Source organism: Myotis brandtii, unplaced genomic scaffold (genome assembly GCF_000412655.1).
Source record: "Myotis brandtii unplaced genomic scaffold, ASM41265v1 scaffold303, whole genome shotgun sequence".
Lineage (NCBI taxonomy): Eukaryota > Metazoa > Chordata > Mammalia > Chiroptera > Vespertilionidae > Myotis > Myotis brandtii.
This window is the reverse complement of record NW_005361573.1, coordinates 647,945-667,604: the sequence shown is the minus strand read 5'-3', so window position 1 is coordinate 667,604 and position 19,660 is coordinate 647,945. Positions and strand designations below refer to the sequence as shown.

The 19,660-nt window shown below is 43.4% G+C and overlaps 1 protein-coding gene across 1 annotated transcript in view; it reads right to left on the bottom strand.

Moving 5' to 3' along the window:
• The window catches only part of SART3 (squamous cell carcinoma antigen recognized by T cells 3), a 27,948-nt gene extending 8,288 nt beyond the window's left edge, over nt 1-19,660 (bottom strand). The window contains exons 1-12 of the mRNA XM_005869694.2: nt 19,241-19,660; nt 14,200-14,326; nt 13,821-13,925; nt 10,403-10,587; nt 9,635-9,686; nt 8,315-8,439; nt 4,511-4,666; nt 3,504-3,642; nt 2,948-3,055; nt 2,359-2,436; nt 2,174-2,232; nt 846-955 (exon numbers count right to left, since the gene is read on the bottom strand). Of these exons, the coding sequence (XP_005869756.1) occupies nt 846-955; nt 2,174-2,232; nt 2,359-2,436; nt 2,948-3,055; nt 3,504-3,642; nt 4,511-4,666; nt 8,315-8,439; nt 9,635-9,686; nt 10,403-10,587; nt 13,821-13,925; nt 14,200-14,326; nt 19,241-19,558 (1,562 nt within the window). The 5' untranslated portion in view covers nt 19,559-19,660. The remainder of the gene's footprint in view (nt 1-845; nt 956-2,173; nt 2,233-2,358; nt 2,437-2,947; nt 3,056-3,503; nt 3,643-4,510; nt 4,667-8,314; nt 8,440-9,634; nt 9,687-10,402; nt 10,588-13,820; nt 13,926-14,199; nt 14,327-19,240) is intronic.

Here is a 19,660-nt window from a genome sequence, read left to right as displayed (position 1 = left end):
CCAAGTACAATGTTGTAGCAAAGAAAACACTGTTGGTGTCTGGGTGCAATCTAATCTAGTTTTTTCATAGAACACCATTTTCACTTTCTAATGTGGTAAATATTAGAGTCCTAGATAACTCACATAAACAAAAGCTTGGGGGAGGGAGGCTCCTCAAACTTTTAGAGTGCCAACGGGTTCTAAAACCAAAGTTTGAGAACCTCTGACCTGAAGGAAAATTCAACAAGCTTTAATAGTGTCATCTCTGGAGGTGGGATTATAGGAAACTTTCACTTCTATGTTCAAGATCTACTGAAGAACAAAGCTGGTCATATTCTTTATGTCCTCCCCATGTTATCAATATTACTGGGCATACCTTATTTCTGTAAAGTCATTTTAGAGGTTTGTAACAGGTGCACTACAATTGCATTTTCATTTTTTAATCAGAAAAGTCTCGAAGAATATACCCAAACAATTAATAATGGTTACTACTGGGTCCATAATTGTAAATAATTTGGGTTTTTTTCCTTCTGTGCTTTTTAGTATTTTATACTTTTTATACAAAACAGATATAATACAAATAAATAGCTCCCAAAAAAGTCAAATAAAATATTCATGTCCAAAAATCAAAACAAACCAACCAAAAAAAGAAAGAAAAAACACCAAAATTTAAAAGAAACACATAGCTATAACAGCCCAGACACAAAATACTATGTGCTAGGTTCTCCAGCCCGGCCCATTAAAGAAAGAGCAATGAAGGCAGGCAGTGGCCCATTGCAAGGAGCAAGCCCAAGCCAGCCGAGGTCAGCCGGGACTAAAGACAAGTTACTCCTGACAACGCACCACCACCCCACCCAGTTCGTTACCTTTCCAGGTTGTAATACTCGAGCCACATGTTGGCATACTTGGCGTTTCCTTTGGTCATGATGCTGTCCCAGAGCTCCCGAGCTTTCTGCATGTTATTACACAGTCGAGCCTAAGATGCATGACAAGGCCCAGTTAGGAAAGCACCTGAACCTATGACACCAACACCCCTTCCAAAACTGACTTCAGACAGACCTGCCTAAAAAGCCATCCCCTAATGATCACTGACATAAATCCCTCACATTCCCTAGGCCACCCTCCATGGTAACAGGCCCAGGCCAACCACGTCAGCCTTTGTGCAGTGACAAGCCTCAAGGTGTCTGCCTAGGCCCTAGGCCTCTTGTTGAGAACAAAGAGTGGGAGCCCATGGGGACAACTAGTCGCTTATTTTTTATTTTTATCAAACTTAATAACTATAAGGGGTTAATCTGAGAGGCAGTGTCGAGAAAGAAAGTTTAATCTAGAAGCAAATGCCAGCTCCCCCACTTACTAAGTGACTTGGGCAAGTTGCTTAATCTCTCTGAACCTCAGGTGCCTCATCTTGAAAATGGTAACACAAACACCCATCCAGAAACTACCTGGTAAGTGTTTCTTTGGCCTGGCTCCCTCAGAGAATAAAACATTGGAATTTTACAATTCTATGAGCTGATGATCAGGGCAGGTTCCATGTCCTACTCCCCTTGGGGTCCTTGGTCCAATAATAACACTCAACTCATGATACCCTGTGATTATTCGTCAAATCGCCTGTCTTCCACACTAGATGAAATCTTACCAGTGCAGGGAACCATGTCTACCTCATTTCCCCAGCACCCAGTCAAGTGCCTGGACAAACAGTGCCCACCTGATACGCTCTCATGAATGAGACACTGGGCAAGGGAGAGAAGTAGTACATGAGTGAATGCCTAGCATTCAGACTTTGCTGCACATCTTCTTCCTGGGAGCTAATATTTTCACTAAGATATAAACAAATGTGCACCAAGCTAGGTAAACAGCACAGGTCCCTACAGACCCTAGACCAGTGGTCGGCAAACTGCGGCTCGTGAGCCACATGTGGCTCTTTAGCCCCTTGAGTGTGGCTCTTCCACAAAATACCATGTGCAGGTACGCACGTGCAGTGCGATTGAAACTTCGTGGCCCATGCGCAGAAGTCGGTATTTTGTGGAAGAGCCACACTCAAGGGGCCGAAGAGCCGCATGTGGCTCGTGAGCCACAGTTTGCCAACCACTGGCCTAGACCATCAGCTGGGATTCTGACTCAAATTCAGCCACACTAGTAGACAAAGGCCCTTCAAAGGCGGATGAAACCCACAGATTTAACAAAAGACATTTACCTCGATCCTGGCCCAGTTCTGCATGATCATGCAGCTTGGATCCCCACTCTCATTGAAACCTTTAAAAATAGAATTAATCAAAGTCAGAAAGTAATTTAGAGACCAAGAGCCTTTGCCTGAAAAGGCACCTCAACCCAGAGCAAGAAATACAACTGGACAAAGCAGGGGGTCGGAGCCACACTTACGTTCTTCCACCTCCTGTTTCAGATACTCCAAAGCACGAGTGAAGGCGGACCGCAACTCTTCCAGCTCTTTACTGGAGTCTGGAAGCAAGAGGTCTGCTTAATGAAACCACATACCCCATCTTCTTTTTATCGCACAGAAACTCCCACGGGCCTGTTTAAGCACCTGGCACCATGCTGGGGACACAGAAGTGAAATTGCCAGCCCCCGCCCTCATCACACAGTGGGGAAGAGACACTGGAGCAGAGCACAGCACGGGCAGTACACTGACAACAGTGAGCACAGGGTGCCATGTGGGGTCTCCCCCAGCCAGCAGAATGGCTGAAGGTCACGTGCAAGAACAAGTTAGACAGGGAGTTCTGGCTGCTATTCTCTTTGAGGGGAAAGGAGAAAGAAAAGGGAGTCCTGCAGAGGTTTAAAGATTTAATAGAAACACGGCAGTCTTACTTAGAGAACTATTTCGGACATACAGAAGGGAGAAAAGAGAATAATACAAAATGAGACAGAAGCAGCTAGCAGAAGCCAGCATAAAACCTAAGGACCATTACTCCCTTCCTTTACAATTCACAGCATGACTTGTTAAAGACTTAACCTTGTTTGAAATCAACCCTTCTCCTCAGGTAATCAAGGTATGCTTGCCAAATCTCCACATAGTCCGTGGCCTGAATGAAGCCAGCACTCAAAGCTTTCTCAAAGGTCACTGGAGGTGAAGAAAAAGACAGGGTTTGTGGCCAATTGAAAAAGAAACAAATATAAAGTTATCAAGATTATTATAAAAACCTTTACTGACTATAAAATACTATATGATTCAACATCATAATAAGATACAATGAGCTAGAAAGAAATGTTCAAAAGGAGAGCTACTGCAGCAAGGCACACGCTGTGTTCTAGAAAAGGCAGTAAGAGTTCCCGGTCAAGTAAGTTTGGAGAAAAGACTCCTGGAAGATCACAATAAACATTAGCATGTTAAAAAGCTCTACGAAGTCAAAAATACAACCAGTTTACCTCCCACTTAGAGCCCTTTTTGTCACTACTACCCACTCTCCCAAAGGAACACCCTGGGGAATGCTGATTCAATGACTTCCTCAGAACTCTAGCTCTGACTTGGGACAAAAAGCTTTGAAGGCTTCTAAGAGAAACATTCGCACCAGCAATCACGGGATGGTCAACTCCGTGTCTTTCCATGGCCAAGAGGTACCGGCTCCACAGGGCAACTGTCCAGGGGCAGTTTCTAACAGCACGATTATGTACAGATAAAACCAAGTCCTTTACTTTCAGCTGCCGGTCCTATGACAAAGAATTCCAGGGTTAGGAGATAAAAATTTATGGTTTAAAGTTCACCATCCATGAGACATTTCCAGAACCACCAACTGACAAAAGAAATTTCCTTAGGAATGTCTCTTGTGACTGATTTCTTCAACAAAGAAATTACAAAAGGAGAGAGAGAGAGAAGAGAGGTGGAGAGGGCAACCTACAGATTAAATGTCCAATCATCATGTATAGATCTAGTTTGGATCCTGATTCAAATCTGTTGTACATACATACTGAAATATTTACCAAGAAAATGTGATTTCTGGATTTAATATAAAACAACATGATTTCTTCAACAAAGAAATTACAAAAGGAGAGAGAGAGAAGAGAGGTGGAGTGGGCAACCTACAGATTAAATGTCCAATCATAATGTATAGATCAAGTTTGGATCCTGATTCAAATCTGTTATACATACATACTGAAATATTTACCAAGGAAATGTGATTTCTGGATTTAATATAAAACAACATGGAATGGGGAAAGTAGGTAAGGTTACAGATGAAACTACATTAATGCCATTAGGTCATTGTTGAAGCTGGTGATGGGTACATAAGGTTGCATTTTACTAATCTGTCTACATTTATGTGATTACATTTTTCCATAATAAAAGGTTAAAATTTTTTTTAAAAATTTAATCTGTTATAAAGTTTTCAATAGTAAGACTATGTAATCCTAAAACACTCGGAGGACTTCCTAAGTGAGCTGACAAACGGAAGGAGGATGAAGGATAAATTAGGAGAACAGAGATGAGCAGCATACAACTAACTCCGAGCACTCTTACTGGTTTTCTTTAGATAGAGCCCAAATTGGTAAAAGTAAAATGAAATCGGAATAGTTATCTTACTAGGTACTGACTGTAACGGATCCATAAGTCTGGAACCAGGCAGTTCTCAACCAGGGCACGCTCAAAGATCAACTGAATGCGAGCAGGATCGCCGATTTTCATCTCAAAATCGATGTATGCTTGATATTCGGCCAGCCTGGGAGCCTCTGCTTCCAACTGGACAAAGGAGAACGGCAAAGAAGTTGAAATGAGCTGCTCGATACTGTCAGGAAGCACAACACATCTTCATATTCAACTCTGCTGAGACTGGCTACTCCAAGAACCACCAACCCCGCTCAGAACCTCTGCACATCAGGGCCCACAAAAGTGCCCCGTCACTGCATTAGCTACAAAAGCTCCTCAAACCCTTTTCTAAATCCATCCCTGGACTACCGGGAATTTAAATCAGGAACTGAATGAAGGAGAAGCACCCTCGCCAATGACCAATGCAAGCCATCCTTCCAAAACAGAAGTTATTTTCATGGCCTACTGAGTGGAGGAGAGAAAGCAACCACACTAGAGTAATCCGGTGCCTTGTGCTAGTTCAGGTTTCTCATTCCAAATACCAGCTCCTGCCAAGTACAGGTACATGCAGAAGATGGAAGAGGTATGCTGAATGTTTATTGATCCAAAGACGTACAATCAAAATCTTTTTGAACAAAACCCTCTTATTCAACTTTTCTTTTCAGCCACACTCTGCTGATAGTCAAAACAAAACTGAACTGTCTGAGGTTGTCATTAATGAGGCTTTGTGAAATAAATTACATACAAATCATTTACATGTAAAAGAGAGAGAGGGAGCACATGCAGACCAGCGAGAGAGCACACATGTTCTAAACACAGAAAGAAGCTGTCTTAGAGCTGCAGTTCCTAGTAATAATGACAAACTAGTGACCCAGACACACTGTGCCATTGAAAACTAAAACTGCTGGACTAAATATAAAAAGCATCCTGAAAATCACCAACAAACTAGTAAAGAAATACTAAGGACAAGGTCTAAGTGAAGGTGGTTAAGTGAAGGTTAAGCTTTTGCTGGCCTAAGATATATTAAGACTTTGATCTTCACAACAATCCTATGAGGCAGGTATCATTACTATCCCCATATTATTCAAGGCAAATGAAACACAAGGAGGCTAAGCACAAGCCCAAAATCAGAGCTACTAAGTGGCAGAACTAAAATTCAAACTGGAGGTAGCCTGGCTCTCAGTATCTGTATTCTTCAGGCCACGAGAGAGACCAAAATCAAAGCCAAGAAGCCCAACAAACCACAAGCAGGATAAATACAAAGATATTCACACCTGGACCTACGGTAATGAAATTGTAGGACATCACACAAATCAGAGAGATATTATAACCAACCAGAGGAAAAAATAAGGGTTACCTTCAAAGAAGCAAGAGTTAGACAGCTGACGTCTCAACAACAGAAGCCAAAGGCAGAAAGGTATCTTTAATTGCTGAGAGAACACAACTGTCAGTCTAGAATTCTATATCCTAAGAAATGAACTTTCAAGGAGAGCAACAAAGTTAAACTTTTTCAAACAAAAACTGAGAAAATCTGGAAAATCTGTTACGAGCAAATGTCCAGTGTGGGAGCCTAAAGGATAGACTTCAGGCAACAGAAAAGTGATTCCAGATGGAAAATCTAGGACGCAGGAAGGAAGAGGACAGAAAGTGGGACATGCATGCAGTAAATGTAAACAAACTAGACTGTATGATGCAAACTTAACAATGATGCCTGAAGATCAAACAAAAAGGCAAGAAATACAAGATCACAAGAGACTAAGTCTGAGGAACGGTAAATGAAGTTAAAAGTATTCTAAGACCAAGAAAGAGGAAAAAATGCCACTTACAAATAATATTGTATAAAAAAACACAACTACTGTCAACACAGAAAATCCAAAAGAATCCGTCAATTATTTTTAATTTTATTTACTAATTTTTAGAGAGCGAGGAAGGGAGGGAGGGAGAGAAACATGGATTGTTGTTCCACTCATTTATGCATTCACTGGTTGATTCTTGTATGTGCCCTGACCAGAGTTATCAAACCCACAACCTTGGTGTATCAGGATGATACCCTAACCAAGTGATCTACCCGCCAGGGCATAAATTATTAATATTAGTAAAAATCTAGCAAGTTAGATAAAAAATTAAAAAACAAATTACATTTTATATATCAGGAGCAACTAGAAAATAAAATCTTTAAAAAGATATAATGTGCCCTGGCCAGTTTGGCTCAGTGAATAGAGCATTGGCCTACGGACTGAGGGGTCCCGGGTTCGATTCTGACCAAGGGCACATGCCTGGATTGCGGGTTTGATCCCCAGTAGGGGCCGTGCAGGAGGCAACTGATCAATGATTCTCGCTCATCATTGATGTTGTATCTCTCTCTCTCTCTCTCTCTCTCTCTCCGCCCCCTTCCTCTCATAAATCAATAAAGAAATATATTTTTTTTAAAAAGATATAATGTAAACCAGTGGGATGGCACAAAGAGGCCAGAAATAGACCCACACGTAAATGGACAGCTAATCTGTGACAGATGTGGGGCTGCACGTGCATATGCGTGAGGGGAGAGTGAATTAAGAGAATGAGTGTGGAAACAACTGGTTCTCCATATGGAAAAATGAAACTGGACCCTGCTTCATACTATACACAAAAACCAACTCCAAATGGAGACCTAAAGATAAAGTACTAAATTATAAACTTTCAGAAAAAAATAGAGCTAAGTACATTAATGACTTGGGAGTATAGAGAGATTTCTTAAGCCTAGCAAAAGCACAAACGATAATGAAGAGAATGATAAATCCACGTACTTTAAAATAAAGACTGGTCATGAAAAGATGCCATTTTTTAAAGTAAGAAGATAAACCACAAACGTGGGGAGGGAGGGATTCTGTAATACCTACAATCGAAAGGAAGATTTAAGTTCCAGGACCCCCACAAATCAATTAGAAAAAAAGAAAAAAGGATAAACCAAAAGGAAAATGTGTCAAAGATTTTTCACCACAGACGCACTTCACCAAAAAGAAAATCTGAATGGCCAATCGATGTGAAAAGATGCTCAACCCCATTAGTAATCAGGGAAGTGCACATTAGAACACCAGTTTCAGACTCAACAGATTGGCTAAATTTAAGTATGTCAATATTCAAGGTAACAAAAGCAAGGAGGAATCTCAGGTGCTGCTGGAGGAGTGAACTGACAACCTGGAGAACAGTTCCATTCCTAGGTACACACTTAGAGAAGCTCTCTTCCCTGTGTCCAAGAGATACGTTCAATGTCCAAGCAGCGCTGTGGCTCCTAGCAGAACACTGGAAATAACCCAACTAAGAACATGGATAGATTGTTTATATACACACAACTTTATAGCAAAACAAATGGGCTGTAACTATACTTATCAATGAGTAAAACCCCAAATCAGGTTGAATAAAAAATATACAGCATGATTCCACTATATACAAGTTAAGAAACAAACTTTAAACAATATATTAATTAAGGATACGTTCACAGGTTGTAAAACTATAAAGAAAAGCAAGGGAATGAGTATCACAAAAGTCAGGAAAGTGATTACCTCTCGGGAGAGGGAAGAGGAGGCAATCGGAGAGGGGCACATAGGAGACTTCTAAGGTACTGGCAATGTTCTATTTCTTAACCTGGGTGGTAGGTACATGGATGTTCACTTTATTATTAGTATGTAAACTGTAATATACATTTATACACTCTATATATTTCACAATAAAACAAGTTTTAAAGAAACTGTTTTACTTGCAACTACCCATCAGGGAAAAGCTTATAGAGAGAAGTTTACTGTAAAAGCAGCCAACACTTACCAGTGCTTCCTCGTAAGGTTTGTATTTCTCCAGCTGCTGTAGCGCTTTGTGATAGCTCTGAATTACCGACTCTGGTATTGGGTCTTCTGACCACTCTTCATACTCTGCAAATGTTGCCTCCATATCTATTGAAAAATGGATTCAGCCCCTTGGGTCTTGTAGTTGGATCTTAAGAATCCAAACATAGATTAAACCATGAGAGTCGAATGCCACTAACCCCTCCCACATCTGTGGCCATAGCAGCTCTTACTGACCAAATCCTGAGCTCTCCTGCTGAGCTCACACTTGGCCTTAGACTCTGTCTCAAAATACTATCCCAGGCAGTCCTACCAATTAATCAATCAGAATTCATGAAACTAATAGCAAAGCTTTAACACTTAACCTGGCACTTCCTAGGTTCTAAGTCATCATAGCCATTAACTCGTCTGATCCTCACAACTCTATGAGGTGGGTTCTACTGTGATCCCCATTTTGCACTGTCCACAGGAAACGGCAGAGCATGGGTTTGAACGCTACTCACTATGCTATGCTGCCTCAAACTGGGATGAGATGAAATCTACAAGCCAGTCCCATTCTAGCCTTTTCTGCATGTCACCCAAAGATTCAACTGGAGAGACACTCTATACTTTGTTAAATGAAATCCAAGTAAGCTGTGAAGTAAAATGAGAAATAACTTCTGGGCTCAAGTGAAGTTATCCAGAGGTTCTGAGGGTGCACAGTACACCAGGTCTAGGGAACAAACAAGATGGCAGCGCCAAACTCTTCCCATGCTCGGAAAAATCCTCCCAGTGCTGCTCATGCTCCAGCTCCAGAACCTCAAAGGCGTGGCTTTCCAAAATATATTCCCCAAAAAAGGAGAATCCTTACCAAACCCCAGGAAACTCAGGTATGAATACTTGCGACCCATGGTGCTCCTGAACCAGATCACCCCACCGAGGAATGGTCCAGGCCCACGTAAACTCCCCAGGTCGTGGAAGAGGGTACTCCTCAAGAGGAAATGCTCCGAATGGAATTCTGATTCAATCCAGCTTCCCCAGAAAACACAGGGAGTCAGTTTTCCTGTTCCTTTCAGAGACCCCCACCCCCCCGGGCCTCTCCAACAATGTCCACACGACTGGGACTTCCTGCCTCTGACCCTCATAACTAACTTGAGCATTAATAATTCAAGATACATTTTTACCAAGGGACTCGTCCAGTGACGCTGTCCAGTGAGAATAAGGACACCAGCCACATTTGCCTCATGGGATGCTGGGAAAGGCCGAATCACATGACATACCCCAAAGCATTTTAAAAACCACGAAGGGCTGGCTCTTGTCTTACCGTAGAGTGGGATTGCCAACTGTCGCCGGAAGAGACTGTGCACTTTCTCCAGCTGTGAATCAAAGGTTTGTTCCCAGTCAAAAGGGGAAAGGAAGCCAGCCATGGGCTAAAGAAGTAAATTTGTAGTAAATGACAAACTTTGGTCCTTCCTACCTCAAAATTATTTCATTAAAAAAAAATTTCAAAACATTTTTAGTTCAAACTAAAAAAAAAAAAAAATTATGACCTCTTACACCTGAGGTAATGCCTTGGTAAAGATGAAGGCAGCACTGCCGATTTTTCAACAGGGACGTAATTCAAGAATGCACTGGGCTACTTTAACAATAATGATCTAACCATTACAGGGCTTCACTATGTATCAATAACTGTGTGTGCACCCACACACACACAGTGGAGAGGGACAGTAAAATTCTGTAAGTTGTAGTCTAAAAATTGCATTTTTGATGGGGTCAAATCTCTCACAGTTACTACTGGACATTTTTGGGGGGAGGGGATGGGGAAGGGGTAGTTACATGGTTATTTTTGTATTTTATTCTGGAACAAATAACTAAAGCAGTAGTATTTTTAAGCATCAAGAACAAATTGTAGGGTCATGTGTAAGAAATCATTCTTGCTAGTCTACAAAGACTATTTATTTCATATATTTACCTGTCCGCACACTAAGGAATTGGCGAGGACCATTTTATTAACTATGTCCTTCCAAGAGCACTTACAGAGACAGCCCGACTATTCAAAGGCAAGCACTGGTCACGGAGGCGGGGAACTCACCCGGGCAGCTTCCACAATCGCATTTTCGAACTCCCGGTAAGCCTCCCAGATGGCCAGTCCTTTGGTCATATGTAAACCGACAGACGAGAGAGCCCTTTCAAACACAGAGCGGACTTTCTCCAGGCCACCTTTCTGACCAATCCCACCGACTGAGTACTGGCCATACTCTAGCCAAATGTTTGGACCTAAAAATGAGAAGAGTTCTGTTAGTTCACAACATGAAACACCCAAATATCAAAAATAAGGCATAACAAAAGAAATGTGCCCACCAAAAAAGTACTCATTCATGCAAAAAGGTAACAGCATCATCAATAAGATTCCCAATTCACCTATACTAATGCTGCAGACTAAAAAGAAAGTATGCCTAAACAATGTTCCTAGCAGGTATATTCGTTGAGATGTTGCTGAATAAACAGTATATGCCAAGTGGTAATATGTAAAAAGACCATGATCATAAAGCTTATTTATTAAAACTGAAGGAACTCAGTGATAGATTTCAATGAAAATAGTTATGAATCTGAGTCAATCTTCAGAAAGATTTCAAAGCCTCGAATTTTTCAAAGTGAAAAAAAAACATTAAAAGCAACAATACTGTTAATAGAAATCTGAATTTTAAAAATCTCTGTTTTTAATGACTTTTAAACTATGACAAAAAAAAGGCTTGGTTGCTTTGTTCCTTTCACTCTTTTTAAATTTTTATCTACTCACTCCCACAAACTTTAAGACCAGACCAATGAATTAAGATCTTTATGAATGCATCAATTCTTACTGTACACGGTTTGCCTGTACTTTTCAAAGACCTGAAAATAATTTCAGAAGCCTATACACTAACTTTGTAAAATAAAAATACTAGAAAGATACAGAAGCCAATTTGAGGATGACCATGTTTTCCTGAGGCTTGCTTTTTCATGAAGTAGGTTTAGTAACTTTGTAAAATAAAAATACTAGAAAGATACAGAAGGCAATTTGAGGATGACCATGTTTTCCTGAGGCAGGTTTATTTCAAGAACTTAGCCAAAGCTTTAGCCACTTTGTTTCGTGCACCAATAAGGAGCTGCCAGATGGGCTGCAAAAAAAAAAAATGGAAATGAGCGAGCTCTTGGAGGTGAAGGCCTGAGTGAGGGGAGGTCAAGGTTACAGATGGTCTGTGAAGCGGTTCCTCCTCTCAGAGAAGGTAATTTTCAACAGATTACATCATGGCCCCTCTCAACACTTAATCTAGACAGGGGCAAATATTAGAAACGGCATTTTAACTCAGAAAACCCAAGGGTACTGAGCCCACAGTGACTCTGAGAGACAAAGAAAAGAAGGTGTCACTAGATCCCAAGTTCAGAACAGGCATGAAGCCTCCGCACAAGGCTCCTCCAGACCAAGGAACCTGGTTTTCAAAACCTCTGAGGAGCCAAAGGGCCGAGCCATCTCCGACTACTGGAGCATCAACCACCCCACTACTGAGTGGCACATGCTGAGAAACACAGGAAGGCCTTCCTTAGCATCTTCAAATATGAAAAAACAGTTAAAAACGAAAATACTAAAATACAAAGAATAGAAAAAAATAAATAAAAAGGACAACAAAATAAAAAGCAGGCAAAGTAGCTTCTGAACATTCAAAACAAGTGACAATTTGCACACACTGAAGCTCCCGAAAATAACACAACGTCCCCTGGGGGTCCCATTCAAAACGACTTGTGAGACATCCTCTAAGGAGCATGGTCACCTGGTCCCTGACCCACAGCAGCCCTGGAGCGGCTGGTGGAAGGGCAGGCACGCTGTCATCAGCACTAAGTGACAGCGGAGGCCTGACGGCAGGGAGGACTGCAAACCCTAAGGGACCAGTGGAGGCCTGACAGCAGGGAGGACTACAAACCCTAAGGGACCGAGAACCATCACGGGCGGCCGGGGGAGGACAAAAGATCCTTGCAGAGAGAGGGCTGGTGCTGTTAATGACTCTGAGACGTTAAGAAGGGGGTAACAGGACCAGCAAAAAATAAGGAACATCATGCATTTGGAACGCAGAGATTCTAAGAGGCCACAGGGCCGGCACCATCTGAGCAAAGACACGGGATAGCTTTTAAAGGCACATTCAGTATAATTTTATATTCACCAAACACCTATTATTTTCATTATTTGAATTATAAAAAGTAAAAAAGTTTATATTCTTCTTGGCTGGTAAAGGTACAGAAAAAACCCTCTCCCTCTGGGCAGTCTACCTACTAAGTGCTGACACTGCTCTCAAGGGGAAATGCCCAGAGTGAAGACTGAGGAAAATCAGATGGGGAAGAAGGGCTTAATTTAAAAAAAAAAGGGAGGGGGGGGACCTTGTAATGCTTTTTTAAAGCGTTTTGTCCACAGCACTGATGTGCTCCCCAATATATGTAGAGACAATATTTAGAGAATTAACCATCAACAGGGGAGGCTGAAGGGACTTAAGGGGAAGTCAGGCCTCCCCCTTCACTTGCACTGCTGAACGGTCAGCACCAGGAGACCGGGGGCTCTGTGGTGGGGGAGGTTCTGTACCGCGAGCGCAGTGGCGGCCACCGGAAGCTACACGGATAAAATCTACAGAACGACACACACGCACTGCACCAAGGTCAACTTCCTGGTTTTGATTCTATACTATTGTTATAAAATAATGGGGAAAACTGGACGAAATAAGTACATAGGACTTCTCTGTGCTACTTTTGCAATTTCCTATAAATACAGAATTATTTCAAAAAGAAGTTTTAAGGTTTTTAATATGAAAAATAAAAATTCTGTCCAAAACTTCTAAAAATCTATTCAATGTGTAAAAGGTGACCTTTAGTCATCTGGAACTACCATGTAAATTCTTCCTGCCAGGTAAGTGCTGGGTGTGAGTATATTCATCCACTTAAATGAACCTCAGATATTGCAGGTTCGGTTCCAGCCCCCCACACCACCACCACCAATGAAGCAAATATCGAAATAAAGCCAATCTCACAAATTTTTTTGTTTCCCAGTACATATAAAAGTTAAGTTTATACTATCATGTAGTCTATTAGGTGTGCAATAGAGTATGTCTTTAAAAATGTACATACCTTAATTTTTAAAAACTTTGTTAAAAAATGCTAACTCTCATCTGAGACTGTTGGTGAAAATGGTGCTGATACATTTGTGCAACACAGGGTTACCACAAACTTTCAAATTGTAACAAAAAAGAAAAAATAGCATCTGTGAGATGTGATAAAGCTAAGTGCAATACAGTGAGATATGCCTATGTCTTAAAACCAAATATCTTCAACTGAAAACCATGGACAGTAATAATAGCTGAACTCAATCTTCCTAATTGCTAGACGAATGCTGTCTTCTGGGCAGCTGCATCTCACAACACAATCTAGACAGCAGAGACTGATGCAGGTGACACTGCCGGGCGCCCTGGAAAACGCCCGCGGGGACTTACATATGTAATCCTTCACGGCTTTCTCAAAGAGGTCGTACACGTGCTCTCGGTCCAGGCTGTCCAGGGCCATGCTGATCTCGTCGTGCAGCCACTCCAGCCAGAGCTCTACAAGACAACAGCCTGTGTTACCACCTCCCTCCCCAGAGGGCGGTCTGAAAGCAGCAATGTAGTGCGAGTCATCAGCAGGCAAGCGTTTCATCATCTTACACAACCTGGCACAGGTCACAAAAACTCAATTCTTAAAGCCTGCACCAAGCACAGAAGTTTATGGCTCCAGATAAGATCAAATCACTAAAATCATAATATTCTACAGCTGTTGGGCGCTTCATGGTTTGCAAATTCGGTGTCTATAAAAGCAGCCCGGCCGGTGAGGAGTTACCTTCTGTCAGAGGGAAGATCTCACTCATCTTCTGGCGGGCCGCCCTCACTTTGGTGAGCTCCCCTTCCAGCCGCAGCAGCCGGATCAGGTCCACGTGGCAGTTGTAGTCATAGACGTTGATAGACAGCTAAAAGGAAAACAAACAGCCGGTGAAATAAAAATGCCATCATCAAAATAACTTAGCTTTTTTTTTACCATTGGTGACAATGCACATGTTTGTAGTCATAGACGTTGATAGACAGCTAAAAGGAAAAGAAACAGCCGGTGAAATTTAAAATGCCATCATCAAAATAACTTGGCTTTTTTTTTACCATTGGTGACAATGCACACGCCTGTCACAAACAAAATAAATGTGCTACCTGGGAGAGCCTCTGAAACAGAAATGAAACCTTTATCCTCAGGAAAAGGAAGAAAAAAGATCAATACAAGAGACTTTTTATAATAACCATAAAGTTCCCTCAAGTCCGTCACAATTCCCGTCAGCACACACTTGGTTCTCTCTGAAATACAGGAAACATTCTAACGAAACAAATAAGTAATAGTGTGGCCTTAGGCTCGTTATTAACTGTCCTAAGCCTCCATTTCCTCACCTTTAAATGGGGAAATCACTGTTTTCTGACTCATAAGGTTCCTGTGAGGATTTTAAACATAATTTAGTAACATGCTTTAGCATATGCCAGGTACATAGGTAATAGCTCTTTTCTTCTACTAAATAAAAAATAAAAAGATCCCTATTGGTAGAAATAAGAATGACAACAGATTGATATCTTCTGAAGCTGAGTGATATGCACATAAAGGTCTATTTTTATACCTGAAACTTTTCAAACTAAAAATTTAAACAATAAATTAAAATAAGTGCTTAAAAAGCTATCATACATCTGAGACAAAAGGAAACTATAAAAATGTGTTACTATCTGACTTACACTCTTAAAGAATAGCTAAAGGAAGTTCTTCAAAGAGGAAGGAAATGATTAAAGAAATCTTGGCATCAAGGAGAAAGAACAACAAGAAGGAGCAGAAAAGTGGGTAAGTATAGGGTGTCCCAAAATTCACGCAAGATTTGAATTTTGCGTGAGCATTAACAACAACAAAAAAAAATAAAAGCCTAATTTTACTTTGTTTATTGAATCAGAATCTAATATCTGTTGCCCTTTGATTTAAATCCCTTCAATTTGATAAGCATTACCAAGTACCAATTATGGGCCAGGAGCAGAGACAATGAAGACCAATGAAGACCATGGCTTTGCGTATGTGCCAGCAAAGCCGTGGAGGCCATTTACCCGATGTGCTATTCCATACATAACCCTATACTGTATACTTTATGAATCAATAAAAAATTTACAATTTTTAATTATAAACCTGTGTTTTCTATCAAAATCATTTCTTGCGTGAATTTTGGGACACCCTATATAAGTTATCCTTCTCCTTATGTGTTTTCTAAATTGTATGTGATAGCAAATGTCTTACTAGTAAGACTATCTGAAACCCAAAACAATGATATTTAAAAAGCAGGGATGCAAAGGGGCATAAATGGAAGGGAGATTGCCACACCTCACTTAGTGGTAAAACATAAATACCAGGAAAGTCAAACTGAATTCATGACCCATGACCATCACCCCAGTTTGAAAAACACCAATGCAAAAAAATAGATAAATCGGAAAAACACCAATGAGAGAAACTCTTACACATGTTCAACAGTAGCACAGTTCAACAGAAACAATGTTTTGTTGTAGCCTGTTTGTAATGGGGAGGGGGGCCTACTATATCAATCCAAATGCTAGAACTGATCAAACAGTTGTCAAAATGAATAAACTGCAATGACAAGTAACATGGATGAACCTTAGGAACCCACTGCTGGGTGGAAAGCAGTCCCAGAAGATTATGTATAACAGGACGTACTTTTTTAAAAGCTCAAAAACAAACAAAAGTGGACAACACATTGCTTAAGGACGCATACCAGAGTGATAAAACTGTATGTTTGCCAATAGAAGGAAACACAAGATTCAAGAACGCAGTTACTGGGTTTTAGGAGGGGGCACGGGAGAAGGGGGAAGGCAGGACTGGGATAGGGGAGGCGCCCAAGACACATGCAGCAGTACCCATGCAGACGAGCGATGTGATAAAACTGTATGTTCGCCAATAGAAGGAAACACAAGATTCAAGAACGTAGTTACTGGGTTTCAGGAGGGGGCACGGGAGAAGGGGCAAGGCAGGACTGGGATGGGGAGGCGCCCAAGACACATGCAGCAGTACCCATGCAGCTCTAACCCGCAGGCGAGCGACGGGTAAGTGGTGTTCATTTGATTACCATACTTTCTAATTCACAGATGTGAACTGTGTATGTATCAATTCACATAAAAAAGATAAAGAAGAATCAGTAACAGATAAGAATATGACCTGATTCTTTCAAAAACCTTAAAAGACTTGTAGCAGGGTTCTCTTACACGTGATTTATAAAGCTTGACAAGCTGAACCCATCCATGATTATGTGATGGTTCGAAAGGGCTGGACGAGGCCAGGACACACACGCTCTCGTCTCCCCTGGTTCTGTGTCCTCACCTGCACCAGGATGAGCTCGAGTGGCTGTCACCACACTGACACTTCCAAACTGACTGTCAAGTGAGGCACACGAGTAACAAGAGTTTAAAAAGTTAAGTTTGTGAAAGATGTGCTTTCCTCATTAAAGAACATCCTAGGCTCTCCCCGTCCCCCACCAACTCACAGCTTCCCTGGGTTTGAACGTGTTTTCTGAGCATGGAGAGGGTGGGAGAGTCCTTACCGGTTAGTGTGAGGAAGGCCTGTGCAAACATCCCTCACGAGTACCACGTGTAATTCAGAAGAAAAAGGTATAAAAGTCACCACATAGAGGAACTGCCTCTAAGGTGATTTTTGGTCTAAATTTCTGATGTCTAGCCCAAATGACGATATCATATATAGGAGGTGCTCTGAAAGTCTGTACATGAAATGCATGCTGAGATGCATTTATGAGACATTTTCACAGAGCTCACTCAGCACTGACAAGTGAGTACACATACTGGTCTATTCGGGTCCCAGAACTTCATGAACAAAGGAAGCTCTAAACAAGGAGGCAGCTTAGCCACTGCACAGACTGATCTAACCGATTTCCTAACTCCCTAACGGCGCAAACTGGACCTGGAGCGGGGGGTGGAGAAATAACAGAGGCCTGTGAAAGGACACATGCAGGGAAAGGAGAAAGGAGGCCTTGCATGGCACCTACTATGTGTCAAACTCTGCCAGCAGTTTTACACACATGTCGCTTAAGGTCCACAACAGCCCTGCATATGTGTATGTGTGTTGGGGGCAGGGGGTGACACTACAACAACCCTCATTTTACCAACTGGGACGCCATAGGCTCTGAGACTGAAATAACTTGCTCGTGAGAAAGAATGTGCTCAAGTTCACGGCGCCCCCCCACCACCACCACCACCACACAGATGGGTCTCTGGTTCTCTCCTCCAGCAGGGTTTGCCCAGCAGCACGCACCAGCAGATGCTTGGAGCGAGGAAGAGAGGGAGGCCAGGGTATGTCTCCTCCCACCCCGACCCCCTGATTGGAAACCGGGGCTGCACCCCTTGACCAAAGGCCTTGGATCCTCGGGCGCCCTATCCACACCTTTCAAAATACCGGTCCCCCCTCCCCTCTTCAGGCCGGGAGATGGACACAGGTCCTGCTGTGACCAGCCCTGGGATGCTAACCTCCCCTCCCCATTTCCCTGCCCACCTTCACAAACACGGTAGTCCCTCCCTCTATTAACCTGAACGCAAATTATCCTAACTTATACCTCCTGCTGGGACCCCTGACGACACTGGAGTTAACAGGTTAGATCAGTGGTTCTCAACCTTGCTGCACATTAGAATCACCTGGGAATCTTGTTAAAATCCTGATTTCTTGCCCTAACTGGTTTGGCTCAGTGGATAGAGCGTTGGCCTGCGGACTGAAGGGTCCCAGGTTCGATTCTGGTCAAGGGCATGTGCCTTGGTTGCGGGCACATCCCCAGTGAGAGGTGTGCAGGAGGCAGCCGATCGATGTTTCTAACTCTCTATCCCTCTCCTTCCTCTCTGTAAAAAAATCAATAAAATATGTTTTTTTAAAAATCCTGATTTCTGGGCCTCATCGTTAGTAACAAACAGAATTTCTGGAGGATGAGGCCCAGAAATCAGGATTTTAACAAGATTCACAGGTGATTCTAATGTGCAGCCAAGGTTGAGAACCACTGGGTTAGATAGAGATCCGGTTACTGCGAGGCGCCGGGCAGCTGACGGTCATTGCCGCCATCGCAACTACACGACGCGGAAGTGTTGCTCCCAATTTACAGACGAGGCAGCTGAGGCTCAAAGACGCGAAGAAACCCGGCCAAGCCCGAGCGGCTAGGGCCTAGCTGGTTTGGCTCGCAGGCACATCCCTAGTAGGGGGTGTGCAGGAGGCAGGGGATCGATGTTTCTAACTCTCTTTCCCTCTCCCTTCTTCTCTGTAAAAAATCAATAAAAAATAAAATAAAATAAAAAAAACAAAAAGAAACCCGGCCAAGCACACAGCCGGGGCCTCAGCCTCCAGACGCCGAAACCCCTACCTTTCCATTCTTACGACCATCCTCAAGGTCAATACCGCCTTTCCTACCCCATGGTCCCGCATCACCGTTCGTTCCTGCAGGGAAACCCCTCCTGGCGAGGGGAGCGGTGTTTCTGCTCGGGGCGTAGCTCCCCGGGGTGAGTAGGAGGGGAAGTGTGGCCCCCACTTGCAGGAAGTGTAGCATCGCGCCGGAGAAGTCCCTCCACGGAGAGCCTCCGTTTCCTCGGTAAAACGGGGGACACTCTAACCGCCTCCCTGGGTCGTGGCGAGGCTGCCATGGGATTACGCCCGCACAGCCCCAGGCAAGCACCCCCAACGCTGGGAGCTGCGGATGAATAGCGGGTTTGCTGCCCGGCCGGCGGCTTCATTACCGCTCCGGACCCGGGAGGAGGAGGGTCAGGCCCGGGAACCTGGGGGAGAGGGGGAACCCGCCGCCCACCCCCGGGCGCACCTGCTCCTCCAGCCGCTCAATCTCCAGCTGGTTCTTCTCCTCCTCTTCGTCGTACTCCCACTCGTCCTCGCCGGGGGAGCTCTCCGCCGAGGAGGCCATGGCGAACTCCTCGTCTCCATCGCTCTCACTCACGCCTTCCTCCCGCTGCTCGTCCCACGCTGGCCCCATGGCCTTGTAGGCCGCAGTGGTCACGGCGCGCGTTAACACCTTCCTCCTCGTCCTGTCCGCCTTCGCCTCGTCCTCCTCGCCCTCAGCCTCGGGCCCCGCCTTGGGATCGGTCTCCGGTTCCGAAGCCGACGCTGCGGCCGCCGTCGCCATCTTGCGCTTCCAGCGACTCCCGGGTCTGCCCTGGGCCGCCTAAGACCCCTGGAGGTAGAGGCTGTCCGCGGCGCGCGCCTGATCAAAAACCTCGCTGTCTTG